The sequence below is a fragment of the Staurois parvus genome, unplaced genomic scaffold, assembly GCF_062004578.1.
Source record: "Staurois parvus isolate SC_StPar_1 unplaced genomic scaffold, SC_StPar_1.0 ptg001091l, whole genome shotgun sequence".
In the NCBI taxonomy this organism is placed as follows: domain Eukaryota; kingdom Metazoa; phylum Chordata; class Amphibia; order Anura; family Ranidae; genus Staurois; species Staurois parvus.
In genome coordinates, this window is record NW_028318887.1 from 161,127 (window position 1) to 180,599 (window position 19,473).

The following is a 19,473-nucleotide window of genomic DNA, read 5'->3' on the forward strand; positions in this document are numbered from 1 at the left end:
TGGTCCAAGCTAAACAACACCTTTCCTCATTTCCTCCATTGCTGCTCTTCAGCCTTAATGTCAAAAAGGCTTTGACAAAATAGAGTGGTCCCTCCTGAATCACATTCTTTCTACAAGGGCTTTTGGGCATCTTTCTTCATCTCTCATACATTTACCAAAATCTTCATAATAAAATTGTCAATAAATTTTCTTCCACAATATCCATATCTTGAGGTACTAGACAAGGCTGCCCCCTTTCTGCTATTCTTTTCAACCCTGCCCTGAATCCCCTCCTTTGCATCTTAGAATTCCAACCAACTTTTCAAGGCATAATTATAGGCCATAAAACTATCATTCACCTAGTGGTGAACTTAGTGAGTAAATGTCCCAAATAAAACAGCCAACGTGAGGATCTTGTGCGATCACAATACTCGTGTGTGGAAACCTGATCCAGGGTGGCAGATGATAAATCTGATTAGGTAAATTGAGCACTCACCAGAAGTGCATAAATACACACATTTGAGATATAGCCTGTCTTATCAGGTCATCTTCTCCCAGGTCAGGCCAGGTTCCTATACACCTTCTGGTCCCATCTGATTTGGGTGCTCAGGGTTCCTTAATTTGTGTATCACCATCTGGGGTCACCTTTAAAGCAGGCTCTGCGGATGACGGCACTCACAAAGAGCCCAATAAGGGACACCACATAGTGTGATACTGTATAGGGAACTTTATTCTATCAAAGACAGGTGTAAACAGAAGTATAAATATTAAAAGGACACTGACCATATGTTATTCAGGATGGCCACCAGTGGTGGCTAGACATCCGGTTGCTGTAGCCCCCGACGCGTTTTGTGCTATGCACTTAATCATAGGGTGCAGGGCTTACAGCAGGAGACGTCTATCTGCTTGTATTTATAATTGAAAATGGCGCTCGTGCTTACCGCGCCCGCCATTTTGCCAACTATCGGCGCAGTGCGCCGGCGCCATTGTGCCGTGGATCGCGAGGACCATAGTTAATTTCTCTATCCTCGGCAGATGCGCGCACACACCGCGTCGCCATTTTGTTGGTGGTATTTAGACGCCAGCACTAAGACAAATATTGTCAGACCGGATGGGTCGACACAGAAGTCATAGAGGTATAATAGAGAGGCAGGATAAGTGATCCTTAATGGGTAATTATAAGGAGAGTAGGTTTATGTGAAAGTACCCTTATTTACATATCCCTAGGCAGGGGCGGACTGACAACTCATGGGGCCCCCTGGCAATAGGGGATCATGGGGCCCCTGTGTCCTTGCCCAAACTCAAAAAAGCCTATGAAAAAGGTACCAGGGGCACCTCATGGGGCCCCCTACTGACCCCGGGCCCTCGGGCAGTGCCCGAGTTTCCAAATGGTCAGTCCGCCCCTGCCCCTAGGACAATAGAATATCATGCCGCAAAATACATAATTAAGTTTGTATGCGGAAACCACCCTTATTACACATATATATGAATCACTATGTTGTGATCATAAATGTTATATGTGTAAAAAGTAAAACAAAAATTGATCATATTTCCCATTATGACATCGTATGATGGATGTCAAAGCTCAATTGGTAAATATATATAAATATAGCATAAATATATATATAACATATAGGTCAGACACATAACCTCAAATGGACTTATAAAATCATGAAATGCAAATAAAAACACTCAAATATAAAGATCATAATTATAAAAATGAATGAAAATCATATCAGATTTATCAGATGAGGGGTATTATCCCCAGGAAAATTAGGTTGAACAATTGGCTCATCTTTTATAATTTGCCATTTAAAAACTTATTGTTCTTGATAATCTTTATTATCCCTGGTCCCTGGAGTATTTTCTACACTTTTTAATTTTCTGTTCCTTTTCCAAGTTTTCCATAAATGATTTAAGTTTATTGGATTCTATCATGTCATTTACTCACTAAGTTGACCACATGGTGACATCTTATTTTGCACCCCCAATCATTTTGCACCTTATGTCATTAAGGTTTTATTTATTCATTTATTATCAGTTTTACCTTTGTATTTATTAATATATGTTGCACATTATGCTTTAGTGCTGCACCCTTTTATTGACATACTCTTTGGAAGGTTTTTTGGTTGCCTTTTTGGCGTTTCAGCAGCTGTTTTCTTAGGTAGCGCTCGCTTGATACTCTTTATCATATTCACCTCTTTTGAAGATGAGCTGTTCATATATATTTCCCACCCAGAATCTTCCCTTCCCATTAATAAGTCTCTCATTAAATCATTTGGCCTAGTCTCAGGTTACGCTATAAATTTTGACACACAAAAGACACTCCAACTAGCCATCATAAGCCCTCAGAGAAATCTTTACTTTCTTATTTGGTGTAGGGAAAAACATTTCGCTATGTCCATACCTAAACATTGATACAAATTTTTATAAGGTCAATATACCTTCTTTGCTTTGTGAAGTCATCCTTCACAACTTGGACACACTTAAAAGCAGTTCTAATGGCAGAAGGCTTTTTTATCTTAATGCATTCTATGCATGGAGGTAAAAATCTCTTGTGTTCAGCTCCTCCTAAATAATTATCGGAGCCCAATCTCGATCCAGCACTGTGCCCAAGAACAGCAGCTCTTTCCTCTCTCCGCAATGGACATGGAGGTAGCATCGGGAGCTATTATGAGCAGGGAGAGAGGGGTGGGGCCAAGCCACACTGCGTGTCATGGACATTTAGAGCCTGGTTAAGGATTGAGACTGAGTGGAAAGTTCTAGGGGCACTCGGGGGGGGGGGGGGTGGAACCAGGAATGCTGGTGGGGGGACCAAGAAGTGGAAGATCAGGGCTGCCCTGTGCAAGACCATTGCCCAGAGCAGATAAGTATGAAATGTTTATCATTTAAAAAAATAACCCTTTACAAAGTCACTTAAAAAATTATTATATGGGCACAATTAGTTTACTAAAAATGGTAGCTTTTCCCAAATATTCCAATGCCATAGAGGTCCTCCCTCTATAACTGAAATACTCTCACCTCAAAACATATTTATAAGATGTTCCAAGAATGTATCTGGGGCACCAGAAGAGCACCAATAGGGCTATGTATCTTATAACAACTTCCCTGTAATGGTGGGCTCAATTTTCCTGATTTAGAACTGTATAAGTTTGTATTTCTAAGCAGATGCATAAGGGATTGGATTCATGGCACTTCAACGTATAGACCCTGAAGTTGACCAAAAACATGACTCCTCAAAACAACTTGTTATATGTTATTCATGGCCCGTTAAGGTGTCAGCAAATCTTATTCGTCTCCTCTCCGATTCCTGGTTTCCCATAAGGCAGCAGTGATATAGTCCCAGCATCACAGATGCTCTCTGGGAAAGCAACGTCACCATTGCCTGCAGTCAAATCTTGTACTTAAACTGCGAGATCTTGCAGTAGTCATACTACTTATGTGTGAGATAAAGCACGCGACATCACAAACCTTTTATTTAGTGGGGGGGGGGGGGGGGGGGAACTTCTCTGAGATCTTGAGAACACAGTATCATGGACGTTTTGAGAACAGCAGCATGGGAATGGGACGCAGTAAAGTATAATTGTTTATTTCTGAACATTTACTCATTTGGCTGGGGCCTAGTTTAATAGCAGTATTACAGCTTTACGCTGTCAATAGTTAAGGACACCGGTAGGTGCAGGCACTGCTGACTCCTTAACACCAATAATGTCACCAGCCCTATTCACGTACATCTTTTTTATTCATTCTTGCTGGAAGAAAGAAGAAGACCCTTCCAAATGTACAAAGAAGCTGTCAGTGACAGCTGTCAAATTCATTTCTAGGCAATTTAAGTTGTTTTTCATTTGTACTGCATGGATTTTTCCTTTCTTTTTCCATTGGAACATGTTTACCAGGGTGGTGGCCCCCTTCCCCACCCCAACGCTATATTTTGACACACTTTGGCCTATAGGGCTAGAAAAAGGGGAATTTGGGTTCCGTATCGGAAACCTCTGCCAAGCTGAACACAAGGCAGTTTGGCTGATCACTATATGGGATTAAGAATTTCCTTTAGATGAGGGGGGTGATGGATGAAAGGAGTGGAGGCACAATGTCTTTGTCAAGATACCTGGAGAGAACTTTAGAAAACGATGGCCTGAGTCTCAAGAAAGATGAAGTTAGGCCTCTTACGAGACAAGGGTGCCAGCTCAAAGATCATCCTAACATCTTAAATACAAAAAATCTCCAGTGAAAATAATCCATAAATTTCGTGCATATAAGTGTATAGAAAAAATATGTCCAACACCCCAAACAAAAATTCTTCTTTAAACATATAAATCCACCGTGCTTTATCCACCACCAAATGAATGGAATAAACTCACCAGAGCTCAATGCTGATTAGATTATAAATCAGCACAAGCGTGTTTGCTCTGGGAGCGATGAGAGTAGGTAGATCATGAAGCAGCACTCTATAGTATAGACACTTCCAGATATCAGGAACAATACTCTGCAGTGACTTTTGAGGTATGGCCAAGACTCCTTATATAACAATTCTCCTCCAAATATATAGTAATATCACTCAAAAATAAAGAAAAGGCATGATGGTGCAGCAAGTAAGAACCATTAAAACTTTTTATTGCAATTTCATCTTACTCACAAAATAAAGTGTCCACCTGACACTGGTATAGCAAGCGATCAGATACACGGAATGGACGAGCCCCGTTCACCGCGGACACCTCGCCGACAGCTCCAGGGAACGTCCTGACGTCATTCAATAGCCTCCGCCCTACGCGTTTCGTCACTCTGACGTCCTGGAGCTGTCGGCGAGGTGTCCGCGGTGAACGGGGCTCGTCCATTCCGTGTATCTGATCGCTTGCTATACCAGTGTCAGGTGGACACTTTATTTTGTGAGTAAGATGAAATTGCAATAAAAAGTTTTAATGGTTCTTACTTGCTGCACCATCATGCCTTTTCTTTATTTTTGAGTGATATTACTATATATTTGGAGGAGGATTGTTATATAAGGAGTCTTGGCCATACCTCAAAAGTCACTGCAGAGTATTGTTCCTGATATCTGGAAGTGTCTATACTATAGAGTGCTGCTTCATGATCTACCTACTCTCATCGCTCCCAGAGCAAACACGCTTGTGCTGATTTATAATCTAATCAGCATTGAGCTCTGGTGAGTTTATTCCATTCATTTGGTGGTGGATAAAGCACGGTGGATTTATATGTTTAAAGAAGAATTTTTGTTTGGGGTGTTGGACATATTTTTTCTATACACTTATATGCACGAAATTTATGGATTATTTTCACTGGAGATTTTTTGTATTTAAGATGTTGGGACTTTTATACACATATTATTTGTGATGTTAATTTTGATGTATTTAGCGCATTCCAATTGCTGATTTTTTGTGTTTCGCCATTGTTTTGGGTTGAAGGTTTGCTGCTGTAGAGGATTGATATTGTTGATTGGCGCTTTCTTTCTTTTTTATGTTTTCAAAGATCATCCTACCTGAATGGAGGAAGACATGAAAAATGGGAATTGTGACTTACTATATTTAGATCCCAGGATAAGAAAGGTGGTTGAAGTAGGGGATTAACATCTTCTATAAGGTCTTTAAAAGAGTGTTCAACGCCAAAAGGTCTTTGGAGCAGAATGGATAGGACAGAAACATGCCCCTTTAGAGTACTAAGAGCCAGATGCATATTTGAACAAACTGGAGGAGGACCAGGATGCAGGGAATAGAATATGACAAATGTTGAGGTCACTGCTACCAGCAAAATAGGCCTCCAAAATGCGGTGAAAGATCTTAGAAGTAGATTTTCCCACTTTGGGTAAGGTGAGAATGACAGAATCTAATGCCACTTTTTTTTTGGGAGGCCTGCATTTCAACAGCCATGCTATTAAAGCCAGCGATTGAGAAGCAGAGTTGAACAGAGTGCCTTGTAACAGGTGGTCTTACCGGTTTGGAAAAGGCAAGGTTCGTCTGCCAGGAGTCTAAGTATAAATGTGTACCAAGTTCTCCTGGGCCAAATCTGGAGTGAAAATGGTTGCAGATTCGGTTTTCTCAAAATGAGAAGCTTCAGTGGAGGGAATGCACATACCAGTCTGATAAGGTCCAAAGAATCACCAGGCATCAACCACAAAGGCTTGGATCTGGCCAAAAACCTTCCCTGTTTTTTGTTGAATCCAGAGGCCATGATGCCCACATCTGGTGTCCCCCATTTATGACAGAGCATCAGAAAGATCTTGGGGTAATGCCAACACACCTCTGATGTCCATCGTTACCATCTCCCAGAGAGAGGAGTGGAACAATTTTAATAGATTATAGGGCTGAGTTAGAAACTCACCATGCCAAGGAGATATTTGCTTGGCTGGACAGAAGTTGGTAAACTAGAGGAAGGATCATTTTGTCTAATGTGGAGAGAATGTTTAGCTGCAAAGGTCTGAAGTGACATTCCGCATAGGGAACTGCCTTGAAGAAAGCTACCATGAGGCCCAGAAACCTGATGCAGAAGTTAGTTGAGTGGTGCCTAGTTGATCTGAGAATGACAGTTGGACCTCAGAGAAGCAATCTTTTCTTGTGGAAGGAAAACTTTGGCCTGAGCCGTGTCTAAAATTATCCCCAGATACTCTAGGCAGGCTGTTGGAGGACTGATTTCTTGAACGTTATCAACCATTCAAAATTTTGAAAGGGGCAGATCATCCCTTGGATGTTGGAAGACAAGGCCATGCTTGTTAGCAAATGCCCTGAAACCTTACCAGGGCCAGAACCTTTTAGACTTTTGGTGTGGAAGAAAACCGCAAAGAGAGGGTGACAAAAATAAAGTGTTGGTCTCCCACAGCTAAGTATAGAAAGTGTTTGTGTGAGAAAGATGGGAATGCGAAGATGCTAATGCGAAGATGCTGCATAGTCCCCTGATCTGAATAAAGTGAGACATGATCCTGCAGACTTGCATATGCATATTTCTGTTCAGGGAATTTAAGTCCAAAATGGGGCAAATGCCTCCCATTCAGTTTTGGGACTGAAAAGGTTTGAGTAAAAATCTTGAACTTTTCTTCTGCAGGAACTGGGCTTCCATGGGTTAATTCAGGGAAGCCCACAAGTTTGCCTGTCTTTGAGGTGAAGCTGACAGATTCAAGGGTAGGAATTGAGGAGGGAGCAGCAGTAGAAATTCTGTTTTCTAGCCCATGAAAAAGATTAGACCCAGACTGGCATGAAGGCCAATGGATGGCTCCCACTTCAGAGAGTGAGGGCACCTCTTCATTGTGAGCAAGTCTTCTGCGAAGGATTGGAGGGTTTTGGGTACAAGGCATGCAACAAAAAGGATGAATTCTCCAACTTCGAGGAGGAGAAGACATGGGAAACCCCATCTTAATAGTAGGCTAGTAGTGCATGTATTTTTTTTTAAAGGTGAACTTATCCTTTAACCTGCAGAAAATTTGTTGATAAATTTATCAAGGACACACCAGACATTCATCATCAAAAGGCATTCCCAAAATATACTTTTTACAAGCAGGCTGAGCAGTCCAGGTCTTTAACCACACAATTATCCACAATCAGAGCAGTGTCTCCTGGCAAATTAAATTTTTGCAGGGCATCAACACAAAACAGCAACACCAAAAGGCATAAGCAGCTATTCTAGGTGAATAGGGTCTTCAAAAACAGTATCACATGCTCTATTCAACTGTCCGGTCCAGTTAGCTACAGTCTGACAAATGGACATAGCCACTACAGCCGGATGTAAGGCAGTACGAGACAGCAAAGCATGCCTTTATTAGGGCTTTCAAGTGCCTGTCGACTGAATCCTTAAATGAGGAAATATCTTCAACAGGAAGCGCGAGATGCTTGTTAAAAACAGATGGCAGGATCCACTACCAGATCAGAACATTCATAAATTCCTTTTTCATAGGTATTTAACTCAGCAAATAGTTTGAGAGGAATAACTACCTTGTCAGGATTTGGTCAACCCTCATGTAAAGCACAGTTAACTTGCATGTGCAGAGGAAAGGCCTTTTTAGATTTTTACAGCCATTCAGTACCCATAGGAGCTTGTTTAGGCTGAGGAGATTCAGGTGCCATTAAAAAAAGGCTAGTATACACTGCATCAATAAGCGAGCACACAAAAAAGTGACATTTCGTCTGCAGGATCCTTGTCCACGTATACTTCACCCTCCTCAGAAATCAGACATAATTGCAGTCAAATCTGCCTTAGTCAGATAGGCTGTTTTTAGAACACCTGAGAGGTAGTACGAACTGGAGAAAGGGAGCTGCGTTGATATGGGACCAACTTCAGTGCAAGGGGAACAGTGAGCTCATATCTACTTCATCAGGGGAGGGAAAACGCATATGAGGTTTGAATCATAGAAAGAACTCACTCCTGTGATGGTGAACAGGAATGGCTGGGCCTTGCTTAGCAACGTCCTGGGAGTTTTCAGGTCAGAGTTCATGCGGTACGTAAATGGCCTACACCTATAGCCAGGGCATTATTCAAATTTTGGTTAAAGTTACACAGCTTGTTCTCACCAACAGATGTCCCTTATCTGCAAAGACAGTCTTTTTGGTAAAGGTGGACAAACCATTAAAGTGGTAGTAAACACTACTTTACCTACAGGTAAGCTTATAATAAAGCTTACCCGTAGGCACAAGGAAAATCTCCTTGTCAGCGGCGCACTAGAGAGCAGGGGTTCAGGAACTGCAGGGATCGGTCTTGTGCAGGGAGGACTGGAGCAGTGTGCCCACACTGCAAAGGAAAACCTTTTTTTTGCCTGGACTTCAGCTTTAAAACCTTTATCCCAAAAATTAAAAAAAAAATGCATGTAAAGGCTTAAAAATATTTATCTGGCATTAAACGTAAACTTTTAGTCAAGTATGTAAACTCCATCTAATTCTACTAGTCCATCTAACACTACCCTCTCCACATATTGGCAATGCTGATATCCAGGGGTGGCTACATTACGCCTCCATAGATACACTGGATATGTAAGCATAGCTACCATAAGACAGTAGGTATGTAATGGCCAGAAAGGTGAAAATAAAAGGAAAAAAGCATAAGAGGAAAAAAAAAAAACCACATCAGTGCAGTCACCACATCTAATGACGAGTATGCTGCAATATATTACGTATTTGGTTTTGGGTTTAGATACACTTTAATAAAGCCAAGGTCAGGGCAGATAGCGTTCTAGCGAGGTCAGGTCACACAAAATGACCAGGGATTCCGGCGAGGCAGGAATAACAGGCAAGGCAGGTAACAAGGATTAGACACAGGTGGAAATTGGGAGAGAAAAGCAAGAGTACAGGGAAAAGAAACTAGGCACAATCCAAGGTCAGAATGACAAGCACCAGGATGGAGACAAAGATGCAGGATACAAGAAACCAAATGCGCAGCACACCCTAGCTGAGTGCTATAACGGATAACCACAGCATGGATAGCTGTGTCCTTGGGCAACCAAAGCATGGATAGCTGGGTCTTTTAAAAGAAGTATAGAACAATCAGGAGGAATCCCTTGGTCCCACCCATGCATGTGCATAGCCTACCTTAACAGATAAATTGGGTAGGCAAGGCAGGATACAGGAATGAGACCTGATGTACAGTAAACCAGACATGACTGCCAGAAAATGAATAAACACAGATATAAACAAACAGGCAATGTGACTCAGGGAGGACAGAAGAAACAGCAGCAAACCAACAGGTGGACACGTTAAGCAAAGCACAAAGTACTGACAAGGATACAGAGCAAAATTCCAGGTGTCTCTTCTTCACTGACCGTTCCTCCATTGCAGCTGCCAACACTAACAAATTTCTGGTATAAGGGAGCATGTGACCTGCTTGCACCGTGACCAGTTCTTGGACATAGCAAAAATTGCTAGGGTCAAGAAGTGTCACATGACTGAGGGACTGATGTCACCTCTACCCTGGGTCAATGACAGCAGTGATGGAGGTGGGAGTGATGAGGGAGCACAGGCAAGGGAGTATATGTGGGTTGGGGCCCTGTGCAGAGATACTGGCACCTTGTCCTGCATGGGCAAGGTGACACGGTTTCATAAGAGTGATGATTAGTGTCCTGTATCCTTTAATGAATGCTGTAAGAAATGGTTTCTGATGCCCTGTTCAAATTTTTTTGAAACCAATTTTTACTACAGTGACCATATTAGTCCCCTTTGTGCAAAGGAGATAACCTACGTAAAAATGGTTTATAAACTCTAGCTTATTATTCAAGCTTACTACGCCTTTGATATCTTATACCATATGGCAATCCAGATATTATATAACAATGACATTTGGAGAATGCTTTGAAGTCCACCTCTTGTATGCCTTGCAGTGGAAAATACAATTCCTGCTCATTACACAAAGTATTGTTTATCCTACTACTAACTACTGTTGTCAAACACTGCTTACTAAAATAGATTTTTCACAATAAGTTTAGGTGTACCTAAAACAAAAAAAAAAAAACAAATTCCCAAACACTACTGCTGCACTTAATTATTACAGTTCTGCAGTCTAACAATAGATAAGCTGTAAACTACTCTTTAAAAGGACTCACTAGAAAACCCTTTTTTTTTTTTTTTTTTTTTTAAGCAAAGCGGATTTTCGCACCGACCTTCAGTCTTGCCCAATTGTACAAGCTTCTCTTATATTAAAAAGAGGAAGTTTGATTTACCTGTAAATTCCATATCTTGGAGGACAGTACAGGACACAGGCAAAAGTATTCATAGAACCTGGGTTATAGTCTCAGCCCTCAGTTTTGTAGCATTCAATGCAGAGTAACCAAGGAATGGAAAGGAGGGTGGCTTGTGTACTGCACCCTTAAAGCAGATCTCAAAGCTGAGGACAGAGATAGACATTGTCCCCAGAAAACCGGTTTGTGCACTTCCTAAACAGTATTAAGTGAGACGTTCGTGCCCACATTCTCAACAAAATAGCTGCGCAACGTCGTTACCAGTTCCACTTTGTAAGGTAGATGTTAAAGCCAGAAATCATTGAGTTGCCAATGACAAGTTCTCAGCTTGGTAGCTTTGAGGGACAAAATCAAAAGAGTTTGATTATTTAGAAAAAAGTAATCGATACGCGAGTGCAAAAGATGAGGGTGAGAAAAATGCGTAAAATTGCGGACATTGTTCAACATCTTGTGGATGTTGAACACGCCACACATGAAAAACGGGCCCTCCACCTAGTGAGTTGGCGGAAAAGTAGGGACCCTTTAGAAATACAAGAATGTATGCATTCAAGAATTCATGCAAGAATGTATACAAGGCTGTAGGATGCAAGGCAGACCTATCCATCACGGTTGAAAAGGGTAAATTATAATCGTACCAATCACCAGAAACTTGTGTTCCACCAGGAATAAGCAAGAATAGAGACAGAGGAAGGCAGTTTGGTAGACATTAGGAGAGGACAAGTTACAGAGGGTGATGTCATGGTTAGACCAGGTACCCCTCAAGATAATAAAATTCCCTCTACGGTCCAAGACTAAATCCTTTACCACAAACGACAACCTTGTTTAATAAGAATAGCTATCACTGCCCGTGTCCGCTTCTTGGAGACTTGATAAATACGTGAATAGAAACGTGACGAAAATGCAAGTGTGCCTATCTTATCTAGATGAGTCACCTGCACAAATATCACATCTACTCATGTTTGCCTAAACTCCCGAAGTGCCAAATGTAGTTTATGGTTAGAATTTAAACCATTTACGTTTAGAGATAGGATATTTACCATGATAACATGTTAAATGTTGGATAAATAGCCAAAGTGAATACGGCAGCCTAGTAGTAATAATGAGACAGGAGTAAAACATATAGCATTTCAGTTCGGAAATGTGTGGCATGTGAGAAGACATAAGGAGACACAGACATAGAAAAAAAAAACAAACAGAAAATAGAAGGATAAAGAAAAAACACAGAAAGAAGCAAACTCAACATACCCCCAATAAGGTGGGTCAGCTTAGTAAAACTCCTGAAACAGCCATAAAAACAGTTCCTAAATACTCCTGAAACTTGAATAAGAGCGACAGGGGCATATACATAGGTTGAATTAATAGAACCAACCAAAATCATAATGAAGTGGGGGGGGGGGGTACCAGTGATAATATCAGGATGGAAATCCACATAGAAATAACCAACCTCAATGTAGTGATGATGGGGGAAAACGAAGGGAAAAAGGGTGGGGGGGGGGGGGGGGAGGAGAGACGGGAGAAAAGAAAGGGGAAGGGAGGGAGAAGGAGAAGGAAAAAAAAAATGGGATATCTAGATAATAGGCATGAACGCTAAGGTCCAGACCCACCAACACCGTCTCCCAGACAAAATAGGGAGGGGAATGGGGAGTCCGGGTCCATCAGACCAGCTGCAGCATAGTAGATAAAGACAAAATATCAATAACAAATCTTACCAATCTGTTGAAAAAAAAAAAGGGTAAGGAATTCAATAGCACAGAGTCCAAATTAGGCAGGCTTCTGCTTTGAAGACTTGCAGGGAGAATCAGAAAGCCTAGGGAGTTTCTTAGGAGAGATCATTTTCCATACCACCGGGGGAGGATGCATTGGTGCTAAAAAGGTCCCATCCAGGTAAGTCAGGTTGCGGAAGATCGAAAACATCAGAGAGCAGGCAAGTCCTCAGTTACTCATTATTGCAGATTTCCCATTGCACTTCGCCGTCAGACTGAAAGGAACACCCCAGGTGTAGATGATATTGTTCTCATGTAAAAGCAGAGGTTGAAGGAGTTGTCTTTTGTGAAGGATTATCCAAGAGATATCTGGATAAAGTTGAATCTGGGTACCTTCAAAAAGAATTGTGTGTGTAGATCTAGTCTGTATCATGATGTCCTCCCTTAAGAGTGAATGAATGCGACAGATGACATCTCGAGGTCTGGACCGGGATCCCTTAGGACGGAGAGCTCTATGGGCTCTATCCATTTCAATGTGATGTCTAGGGCTTCCCCAAGTAGGTTGTTAACCAATTCAATACCGGGCAATTTTACACCTTCCTGCCCAGGCCAGTTTTCAGGTTTCAGCTCTCTCACAATTTGGGTACAATGTTGTATGACCGCGCAATTGTCATTCAAAACTAAAATTTTATCATTTTCTTCACATAACTAGAGCTTTCTTTTGGTGGTAATTAATCACCGCTGGGGTTTTTATTTTTTGCTAAATTACAAAAAAAGACCAAAAATTTAGAAAAAAAAAAAAAAAACACAAACACACTTTTTCTTTGTTTCTGCTATAAAAGTTTTTTTAGTTCGTAGGAAGGTTATAGAGTTCACAAACTATGGTATAGATCTGAATATTGATCAATCCTGAAGTACTGACAGCCAATCTAATTTCTTGAGGTCCGAGAATGTCAGAACAGTACAGATATCCCCCAAATGACCCCTTTTTGCAAAGTAGACAGTCTGACGTACTTCAGAAGAGGCATGGTGAGTTTTTTGAGGTTGTATTTTTTGTCATAAATTTTCGGAAAAAATTAAAAAAATTAGTTTCACTATTTTTTTTTTTACATATTGTCACCAGTGCAGTACAGCGTCATCATATAACTGGCATGGCGGTGATCAGGGACACTGACTGGTGACAGTATGAAAAAAATATATATATACATTTTTTTTTTTTTTGATTACATTTTTCTTTTTTTTTTAAGATTTTTTTTTCATATTTCACTATGACCAAAGTAGCACAATGTTACCATAGTAACATTGTGCTACTTTGGGGAAGTGATCAGTATTTTGTTTTTTGTTTTTTTTACACAATTTGCTTATAGCAAAGAATTACTTTGCTATAAGCAAGCATTTACCTGAATGACATCGATTCATTCAGGGTTTTTTTTTTTTTTTTTTTTTTTTGTGCTTAGCGGTGATTTGGCCACAGATAATCACATGACATGTGCATGTGATTAGCTGTAACCATTCACAGCTAGACACTAGTATACAATGGATGGCATGAATGAAGCCATCCATTGTATACAACTGTCATGTGACCTGCTGTGATTGGTCACAGCAGGTCACATGGTACTGGCAACGGGGCCGATACTCAGATCTGTCATTGGCCGTGTCCGAGGTACACGGCCAGTGACAGATTGCGCAGGCGCGCAATCTGCGCATGTGCGGAAGGACACCATATGGCGTCCACCCGGAACGCTGATGACATTTGCCGGCCGCCATTCGGCCATAGGGCGGGCGGCAAATGGTTAAACAACTGTTGAACTACAGCGTTAAAATCTTCTGCATCAGCTGGTTCTGGAAGGTCACAGACTCCAATATTATTTCTATGCCCCCGATTGTCCAGATCTTCCGAATGTCTCTGCATGTCACAAAGTAGAAAGTGTTTATCAGTAAGATGATCATGGACTTGGTGAACATAAAGTTTAGTAGTTTGCAAGTCCTCCTCAACCATCTCCACCCTGTCAGATGGTGGATATCTGTCTGCAAGGCCTGTATTTCCATGTGACAAGTTTCCTTGACATCATGAAGCAACTCTTTAAAATCATCCTTAGTTGGTATGGAGCTCAAAAAGTTCTGCCATGGTAGATAACCTTGGGGGCCAGAGGGTAGAGACAAAAAAGAGAGGCCTTTAGCACGGACCAGTTGCTGTGACCATACAGCAAGGTGGGACCCTGGGGCACAGGGCCAGCAGGCTGAGGCAGAACTGTATGATGGAGATCGTCCCACGGCTTGTACCACGCTTGTGGCTGAGATGGAGAGCGCGGAGCCATGGTACAATGAGGAGAGCCGGACGTGCACTCCATAGCAGGGGTGGAAGGTGCAAGGGGTCTAGAAATACTTGAGTCCCTGGATCTTGAAGGCCTATGGGGTTTAGGAGAATAGGTAAAAGCAGCAGCAGAGCCCATGGGACAAGGGTCCAGTGCCTCTGGACGGGGAAGGGAGACAGGAGAGATATGAGAGGGGACAGAAGGATCCAATAATGTCCAGGAAGGGATCTCCAAAGCAGGAAACTGAAGGAGTGGAGAGTCATCAGGGTCTCAAGACAGAGGCAGTAAAATGCTACGAGCCTGGTCTGATGCATTGTCTTGTGGGGAGTACTGTGTGGTCTCTACAGTAAACTCGCTGGTTGACCAGGAGTACACAGAGGATTGGGTCCGAGGCAACTGTGCATCCGCCAGCTGTGGAGTGCTCAGATCCTGTGATCCTAACTGAGGTGTGGAAGAGCCTTGTGCCGTGAGTTCATCCGGCGCCATATCGCCTCCCTCTCCTCCGCGCTGTGAATTTCCCAGCAGGGGCTCAAAGATAGTGTGGATCATCGGGGAGCCATTTGAGCAGGTTGGCTGGGTCCCCCTGATTTAGTGTTGCGAGAAGCCCTGAGCCTGCCCATCTGGAGCATTGTAGATCCCCAAAATAGTGAAAGAGAAGCAGGTTATAAGGAGAGCTAACGCCTCACATGTCGATCTGGCATGGCTTCTGGGCACGCCCCGAAAGCCATTTTCCTATAGCAATTAAAACACAGAAAAAACACCACAGCTGCACCATTTTCCCAAAATAATGCCGACACCATCAGACATACAGTTGTGTTCAAAATAATAGCAGTGTGCTGAAAAAAAGTGAATAAAGCTCAAAATCCTTCTAATAGCTCTTATTTCCATACACACAAATGCATTGGGAACACTACCCACTCTATTCCAAATCAAAACATGAAGAAAAATATATCAAATTTGTGTTCCTCTAAAAAAAAAAAAATATATATATATATCTTAGAAAAGTGAATATTAGACTGTTCAAAGAAATAGCAGTGTTTGTATTCTTCTTTACAAACTCAAACATTCACTATATAAACTGAAAAATGTTGGAAGATTTTGCTTTCCTTTGAATCACTTAATATTTAGTTGTATAACCACTGTTTCTGAGAATTGCTGTACATCTGTGTTGCATGGAGTCAACCAACTTCTGGCACCTGTGAACAGGTATTCCAGCCCAGGATGATTGGACTACATTCCACAGTTCTTCATTTCTTGGTTTTGCCTCAGAAACTGCATTTTTGAAGTCACCCCACAAGTTTTCTATTGGATTAAGATCCGGGGATTGGGCTGGCCACTCCATAATGTCAATCTTGTTGGTCTGGAACCAAGATGTTGCACGGTTACTGGTGTGTTTGGGGTCGTTGTCTTGTTGGAACACCCATTTCAAGGGCATTTCCTCTTCAGCATAAGGCAGCATGACCTCAAGTATTCAAGTATTCTGATGTATTCACACTGATTCGTGATCCCTGGTATGCGATAAATAGGCCCAACACCGTAGTGTGAGAAACATCCCCATATCATGATGCTTGTGCAACCATGCTTCACTGTCTTCACAATGTACTGTGGCTTGAATTCAGCATTTGGGGGTCGTCTGACAAACTGTCTCCGGCCACTAGACCCAAAAAGAACAATCTTACTTTCGTCAGTCCACAAAATGTTGCGCCATTTCTCTTTAAGCCAGTCAATGTGCTCTTTGGCAAATTGTAACCTCTTCAGCACATGTCTTTTTTCAACAGTGGGACTTTGCAGGGCTTCTTGCAGATCGCTTGGCTTCACATAGGCGTCTTCTTATTGTAACAGTACTCACAGGTAACTTTACACCTTCTTTGATCTTCCTGGAGCTGATTGTTAGCTGAGTCCTTGCCATTTTGGCTATTCTTCTATCCATTCGAATGGTAGTTTTTCGCTTTCTTCCACGTCTTTCAGGTTTTGGTTGCCATTTTAAAAGCATTTGTAATCATTTTAGCTGAGCAGCCTATCATTTTCTGCACTTCTTTATATGTTTTCCCCTCTCCAACTTTTTAATCAAGGTACGCTGCTCTTCTGAACAATGTTTGGAACGACCCATTTCCTCAGAATTTCAGAGAGAAATGCACTGCAACCAGCATATACAACATTTGCTGCCTTCCTTCCTTAAATAAGGGCAATAATTGCCACCTGTTTTTCAAAGAATGAATGAACTCACTAATAAAACTCCACACTGCTATTATTTTGAATATGCCCCTTTCAATTAGTGATTCAATTACACAGAATCAGCAGCATGCATGTCATGACTGTTGGATTTCTATTACTCTACTACACCTGCTAGTAAATTATTTGCCATGTAGAAATATCATTTCTACAAAAAACAGTGATTGATCAGGTTAGTGATGTCTGACTGCTATTATTTTGAACACAACTGTACATCTAATATTTTACCAATATAAATGATCATTAATATGAATACCTAATAAAAAAATGTTCTTATATAAAAAATATAACACACAGCTATTTGAAATACTTATTATATTGCAATGCAAATCTCTATATAAATTGCCTGTATTAATAGGCAAATTGCCATATCATTGTAGCCAAACTGCTAATTACAAAAAATATATATTTAAGCTAAAAAGGAGGTTTCCTCTCCCCAATAAATAAACTAATACAGAAGGATTGCAGTTAATGGGGAAGGTATGGGGAAAAAAAAAAATCAAGGTGAGTACCTAAACATAAGCATATCGAAAATGAATAGAAAATAAAAATAAAAACAAAGATTAGATGGGTAAATACAAAGGTTGATTAACTGGGCAAAAGACCAGCTCCACTCAAAGTGACTTCTCAGATAAAAAAATGGAAAATATCCTGGCAACAATTTCATTAAAATAAAAGTCTATATGTGAGATAATAAAATAAAGACTAAAAACATGAAAATAATAACTCGGATACGTCCAAAGGATTGGCAGACAGAGAAGCACAATTCATCACTCCAGAGAACACGTCTTCACTTCTCTAGACTCCAGCGGCGGTGTGCTTTAAACCACTGCATCTGACGCTTTGCATTGCACTTGGTGATGTAAAGCTTGGATGCAGCTGCTCGGCCATGGAAACCCATTCCATGAAACTCTCCATGCTCTGTTGTTGCGCTAATCTGAAGGCCACACGAAGTTTGGAGGTCTTTAGCTATTGACTCTTCAGACAGTTGGCATGCACTGACACCACTCTGCCATTTTATGTGGCCTACTTAGCTGGAAGCCCAATTTAAATCTCTCTCATGAGTCCAGCCTAAAGATGATTAATTTCGTTGAATTTACTTTTTGTGGAGAATGGTATGTTGGGTACCAAATCCTTTTTCAAACCTACAGATAGGAACAGCCTTATTTCAAAAGATAGCTGTACCCCCACCTATAATGGCTAAATATCCCCAAGGGACAATTTTTATGTATGAGACGAAATTCTGATGTATTGGACTATTTGGATCAATCCCAAATTTGGAAAGCTAGATTCCTAGAAAAAGGCTATAATGAGGAGGTTGTAGATTGAACCATTGAGGAAGTGGGGGCCCTAGATAGGATGTCCTTATTGACTAACAGTGAAAGCAGAAAGGGGTCATATAAAGTCTGCCCATTTTATTACCAACTGTTCTTTGCAACACCATCAAAGAAAACCGATAAGAAAACATTGAAGAATCCTGCTTCCCTTAGGGAAGTTTTACCAATGGATCCAGAGGAGATATACACTATATTGCCAAAAAGTATTGGTACACCCCTCCAAATAATTGGATTCAGGTGTTCCAACCACCTCCATGGCCACAAGTGTATAAAATCAAGCGCCTAGCTATGCAGACTGCTTCTACAAACATTTGTGAAAGAATGGATCGCTCTCAGGAGCTCAGTGAATTCAAGTGTGGTACTAGGATAGGTTGCCACCTGTACAAGTCCATCCATGAAATTTCCTTGCTACTAAATAGCCAACTGGCCAACTGTTAGTGGTATTATAACAAAGTGGAAGCAACCGGGAACAGCAGCAACTCGGCCACGAAGCGACTGAAGGTAGCAGCCTATAACCCAGTGTCTATGAATATCCAGCCTGCGTCCTGTACTGTAGAATTAAGCTAAAGTAATTACTGTATAAAGGAGACAACATATTTCACTGCAAAAAGAGCAGTTCTGTTAGAGAATGCTGGTGTAAACAGTGCACACACTCGCTTTGAGAAAAGAAACTACTAGCAATACAAACATAGTATCTGTTTTTTGTGTGTAACTCAAGAGGGAAAAACATTTAAATGTCAGTATACTCACTGCCTCTGTATTCGTGTAAGTATTGCAGTCAAAGCACACTGTACATCTGATGAACATGTTATACATACACATAGCTTCTGCTGCTGCTGAAACAGGCTTGAGACAAACTGCAAGGAAAAAAAAAAAGAAAAGGCGATAAGGCAAAAACCTTCTGGACTCAATGCATAAACTGTAAATTTACTGGTTTGAATTTACCAAAACTAGAGCAGACAGAAATCTGGAGCAGCCATGCATAGCAACCAATCAGCTTTTAGCTTCAGCTTATTCAGTCAAGTTTTGAAAATGAATGCTCGAAGCTGACTGGTTGCCATGTATACCTGCTTCAGGTTCTGGCTGCTCCAGTCTTCGTAAATTCCTCGCACTCTGTTATATTTGTTAGACTTGACATATATAGAAAATATAGGGAAAAAGAGCCGGATAAAAGGAAGACATGTACACATCTCTACTCACTAGTGTCAGGTACACTTAAATATAACTATTTGCATAGCAAAATA

General features: G+C 41.2%; 1 protein-coding gene across 1 annotated transcript in view; it reads right to left on the reverse strand.

The window, feature by feature from the left end:
- Positions 1-19,473, reverse strand: part of PACS1 (phosphofurin acidic cluster sorting protein 1) — a 267,815-nt gene that overhangs the window by 132,457 nt on the left and 115,885 nt on the right. The window contains exon 15 of the mRNA XM_089658767.1: positions 18,980-19,086. Coding sequence (XP_089514893.1) covers positions 18,980-19,086 — 107 coding nt within the window. The remainder of the gene's footprint in view (positions 1-18,979; positions 19,087-19,473) is intronic.